This window comes from Myotis brandtii, unplaced genomic scaffold, assembly GCF_000412655.1.
Source record: "Myotis brandtii unplaced genomic scaffold, ASM41265v1 scaffold1327, whole genome shotgun sequence".
Classification (NCBI taxonomy): Eukaryota; Metazoa; Chordata; class Mammalia; order Chiroptera; family Vespertilionidae; genus Myotis; species Myotis brandtii.
In genome coordinates, this window is record NW_005354705.1 from 681,099 (window position 1) to 685,982 (window position 4,884).

At 45.6% G+C, this 4,884-nt stretch overlaps 1 protein-coding gene across 1 annotated transcript; it reads left to right on the plus strand.

The window, feature by feature from the left end:
• The first annotated feature begins 2,562 nt into the window (after positions 1 to 2,562).
• Positions 2,563 to 4,659, plus strand: LOC102246902 (C-C motif chemokine 4). The gene is made up of 3 exons (XM_005860220.2): positions 2,563 to 3,169; positions 3,650 to 3,764; positions 4,323 to 4,659. Exons 1-3 carry the CDS (start codon positions 3,094 to 3,096, stop codon positions 4,408 to 4,410), a joined length of 279 nt encoding a protein of 92 aa, XP_005860282.1. The 5' UTR covers positions 2,563 to 3,093; the 3' UTR covers positions 4,411 to 4,659.
• Positions 4,660 to 4,884: the final 225 nt, after the last annotated feature.

The following is a 4,884-nucleotide window of genomic DNA, read 5'->3' on the forward strand; positions in this document are numbered from 1 at the left end:
GAGTCCATGTTACCTATCACACCCCCTCCCATTAAAACTGGTAGTTTGGGCTGCTTCTGGACATTTATTAAACAAGTATTTATTGAACACCTATTGAGTGCACAGAGATAGGCATAACATATATTCTGCACCAGGGGGCTCACTCTCCAGTGGGGAGGTGATCAAATAGATATGTTTCAGGTGATATGATGGTGGTAGCTCAGGAGCTGTAGGAGCACAGAGGGAGGTGCAGAATTCAGTTGGAGGAGAGGCCAGGGAAGGTTCTCTAGAGAAGATGAGCACTTTCCTGTTGTGCACCCGAGAGGCATTTGCTATCATTCTCTGTCACCTATTGTTTAGAAATGGCCTCAATGGGTAAATCTTGGTGGCCATATTGATTTAGCTAAACATATTAACATGCCTTCGTGCTCTTGGTGTTGAATTTCTCTGTTTCTCTGTGAACACAACATTATTGTTGGGACCTTCATGAACAAAACATTTTTCCTCCATGAGCCAAAGATCAAATCAAGGCTAAGAAGCAAATGCCAACAAACTCATTGTGTGGCTCCGTGCAGACTCATCACCCATTCTTATCTATCACCGTTCTCCTAATGCCCCAGAGTATCTTCAAGGTCCCTCCACAGCTTGAAGATCGGCACACCCCACTCATTTAGACAGAGGTCTCCACAGCAAGGGCTCCTCCTCAGCACACAGTGGGGTTCAGGCTTGATTTGGAACTATGCGTCGACAGCCAAGGGAAGCTCTGGCATTTTGTTTCTACCTCTGATGTGACACTTACTTTATTCCATCTCATGGGATAGTTATTTCTGTCACTGTCAACACCATCACTAGACTAAGAGCTCTTTGAGGGGAGGGATGGGACTTCATTCTGCTCTGCCTTCCCTGACAAAAAGCGGATGACTTCTAAACTGGGTTGAATGGAAATGGAATGGATAACAAAGTCTGTGTAGATCCCAAGGAACACAAGACACACCCTCTTTCCCTTAAAGTAATGTCCTTGATACATGAAGATGAAACCCCACCAACCAGGAGAGACCATGAGAGATACTGGCATATGTGATATGAGGGATTTCAGAACATTAGAGCTGGGGGTAGGGGCCTTGGTAAAGATCAGAATATTTGAAGCAAGACTTGCACAAAGAAAAGGGTAAGGATAGAAAAAGTTGAGGAAAGAGGAACAGTTTGTATGTGTGTGGGTTGCGGTGTGTGTAGGTGATGGTGGAGGCAGTGATGCGAGGTCGGATGACATTGTGCTTTATTTAGTGACTCTGAAGTACCCCAAGATGCTGCTCTGCCCCCCGCCTATCCCACACCTCTACAGCACCCAGGGGGCCTGGTTTCCTGTTTTCACTCTTCATTCTTCTTTCTCGGAGCAGAGGCAGGTAGCAATGTGGAGCTGGGGTGAGCAGGTGGGTCAGAGCGGTTGGAAGGTAAATAGAGATATTGATCCACTCGTCCTAATTCCCTCACTTGCCCTCTGCATGTGCTACTGTGTTCCTGGCCTTGGTGAACTTCACCTAATCACCTTCAGGTCACTTCAGGCCTCAGGACTGCAGTCCTCCCAGAAAGCAGCTAGAGGACCAGGCAGAGCTTTATATGAATACAAGGGATCCCCTATGGATGGCTGAGAAACACCCACATGCTTAGATTACATGTTTTATCCATAACATAGGTAAATTCATTGCTAGGTACATCCAATCCCATTTATATATTAGAGGAACATTATTTTTTCTTTTTCAATTTCAGTTGACATTCAGTATTTTATATTCATTTCAGATGTACAGCATAGTGGTTATATATGTGTGTGTGTGTGTATATATATATATATATATATAAAATTTACAAAAGTAAAAAAAGATGAAGGGATAAAAGGTACAAATTGGCAGTTACAAAATAGTCATGGGGATGTAAAGTATAGCATGGAGAATTAGTCAATAATATTGTAATAACTATACATGTCTCAAGTGGGTACTAGACTTATTGGGGTGATCACTTCGTAAATTATGGAGGAACATTCTTTATGTGGGTTTTCCAAACTTGATTCTTACTTATTTCTCTCCTTTTCTATTATGGGTCCAAGTGAACATACTGGAATCTTTGCTTCTGTTTCCTTCTGTCCCCTCTTTGTTCTAGGACAGACTGACCCAAACTCCTGTCCTGAATTCAGCCCTAATAAGATGGTTCTTTGTGTGTACCATAGTCCCTGGTGGGCAATAACTTCTCCCTTTGTGTTCACATTCAATATTTGCGACAACAGGGTGAAAAGTAAGTGGATTTTAGAGTCAGAAGAATCTCATTTCAATCTTGGCACTGCCACTTAAGATTGTGGCCTTGAAATTATCAGTGAACTCTCCTCTGTTCTTCGATCTTTATTGCCTCCGGGAAATAATCACACACCTGCTCAGGTCAAGGTAGGATTTGATGTTATGTGTATAAGGCAGCTTGCCCAGTGCCTGTTCGATAAGTAGATCAGTGTCCTGCTGGGCCCTTCTGCACATTCCATGCTGAACTCTTTATACCCAAAGAAACATATAGGCACTAGGGTGACTCAGCCCTGCAGGAGGTCCAAAAATCTGACATGGAGTTGTAGTTCCCCTTTCCTTTTTGGGGCCAGGCTTATGGCAACTCTAGAAAGACTGACATGAAGCTTCTGGAGGTGACAACCACCAAGAACAGCATGGTTGTCGTGTCTAAAGTCCTTCTCACAGGTGTGAATGCTGCACCCTTCCTCTCGGGTTTACAATTCTCTCCTTGGTCTTGGTCACTGCCGTTGGTGTACCACTTCCCTCAAGGGTGCAGCCCACTTCTCCCCTCCACCTCCTCCTCCTTTCCACCGTGATGACATCGCCCCGGGGAAGAGAAGCTGTGCAGAGCTCCTCACTCTCAGCTACTTCAGTTTCCGTATCGGCACCATGACATCATCTCTACCCTGGAAATTCCACTTGCCCTCCTATGCTCCCACCTCTGTCCCAGTCCTCAGAGTTCCTATAAAGAGGGGATCCCAGCTCAGCATCAGCACAGAACACAGTCGAGTTCTGAAGCTTCTGGGTTCTTCAGTCTCAGCTCCAGGAAAGCCTCTTCTCTGCCAAGACCATGAAGCTCTGTGTGACTGTCCTCTCTCTCCTCGTGCTAGCGGCGGCCTTCTGCTCTCCAGTGCTCTCAGCACCAAGTAAGTCCGTTATTCCAGCTACTGCTTCTAGAGCCATAGTGTAGGGAGCCTACTTTTCTAGTTGGGGCTGGTCCAACAGTGGCATCTGGGGGTGGGACAAAAGGGCGCTGGGGAGATTTTTAAGTAGTCTGCTGTTAAATGTAGTGTCTACTAGACATTTGGTAACATTCTAGTTTCTGTTTTCTTAAGAAACAGTAACCAGTAGACCTGTTCAAGAAAGTCCCCGTCTCTCTCTGTGTCTTGGTTTCTCATCTGTTAAATGGAGTTAGATGTGTGCTCTGAGACCCAATCCAGCTCCATTATCTTCTCTTAGGATCCTATGTTCAGAAAAAGACTCCCACTCTGGGTGGATGGGATTAGACAAGGGACCATATTTGGGCTCTCATAGCTCCACAGAGATGCCCCATGAATATCCATAACTAAAAGCCAAAGGAGCAGCGTCTTGTAGAGCTTTGATCTCACCTCGGCCTTCCTTTCCAGTGGGTTCCGACCCTCCCACTGCCTGCTGCTTCTCCTACATCCTCCGGAAACTTCCTCGGGACTTTGTGATGGATTACTATGAGACCAGCAGCCTTTGCTCCCAGCCCGCTGTGGTGTGAGTATCAACTTCTGGTCTTCTCTGGAAAGCAAGGGCAGGGCAGGGCGAGGATCAAACAGGAGGGAGACAGGCCTGAGGGCTGCAGCCCCCCAGAAAGTCATAAGGAACAAGGTCATGAAGTCACTTGCTGAATCCGGGAGGGGGCTGGGAGGGAATCAAGGGACAAGATTCAGGGGGAGGACATTTCTGGGGAGGAAATGAGCCAGATGCTAGAAAACTAGGGAAAGTAAAAAATAGCACAAGAAGGTGGGCTGATCCTTAAAACATCTTAGAAAAACACATAGAAAGGTTATTGCTAGGGGCACTAGGGAATGAATAGGGAGATACAGTCATGTTGATTATAAAACTCATTGGTTCCTAATCTGGGAACCAAATTAGCTGAGGCCACAGCTAAATCCAGGGTGGAAGTTACAGGGAGTCTGTTTCCAGAGCCACCCCAGAAGGGTCTTCCCACCCACTAGAGCTGTCCAACAGGAACTGTGGTCAAGCAGAGGGAGGTATCTACCACAGACAAGGTCCCATTCCGTTCTAATCTATCCATTCCTCCTTCCGCAGATTTCAAACCAAAAGGGGCAGACAGATCTGCACCAACCCCAGTGAGCCCTGGGTCCAGGAGTACATGAATGACCTGGAACTGAACTGAGCTGCTCCAGGCACAGAGGCAGGTCTCCAGGGAAGGTCACCTGGGCCTGACGCTTCTCTGAGACCCGCCTTCTCCACCTTCACTACTTCTCTCAGTAGTCCCTGTTCCGTCTCTCAATTTAATCTTTATTATGTGCTGTTATTATATTTTGTGTTATTTTCATAATTTATGTTGGTTTTGCCAAAGGGCACATGTCCCCCATGGGGATGGTCCACCATCAGTTTCTCTGCTATTGCGGATACATGGGTAATGCAGTTGATTCCATGTGTTTTTGTAATAAAACTTAAAAATATATACAGTTTCTTTGTGTTTTAATTTGATCTGGTGTAAAGGGAATTGCCTGGTGTTATTAATAGGGACAAACTACCATTTCCAAACACCATAAGAATGAGCAATTACTGAGGACTTCAAATGGGCTAAATGCTCTAAAGACATGATCTCACTTAATACTTAAACCAAGGATTTTAACACCCT

Bases quoted from the DNA above. Each gene is read 5' to 3' on its own strand.
- LOC102246902 (XM_005860220.2), top strand. From the start codon at position 3,094: ATGAAGCTCTGTGTGACTGTCCTCTCTCTCCTCGTGCTAGCGGCGGCC. The intron at 3,170-3,649 runs GTAAGTCCGTTA...CTTCCTTTCCAG, and splicing joins TCCAGTGCTCTCAGCACCAA to TGGGTTCCGACCCTCCCACT. The intron at 3,765-4,322 runs GTGAGTATCAAC...CTCCTTCCGCAG, and splicing joins TGCTCCCAGCCCGCTGTGGT to ATTTCAAACCAAAAGGGGCA.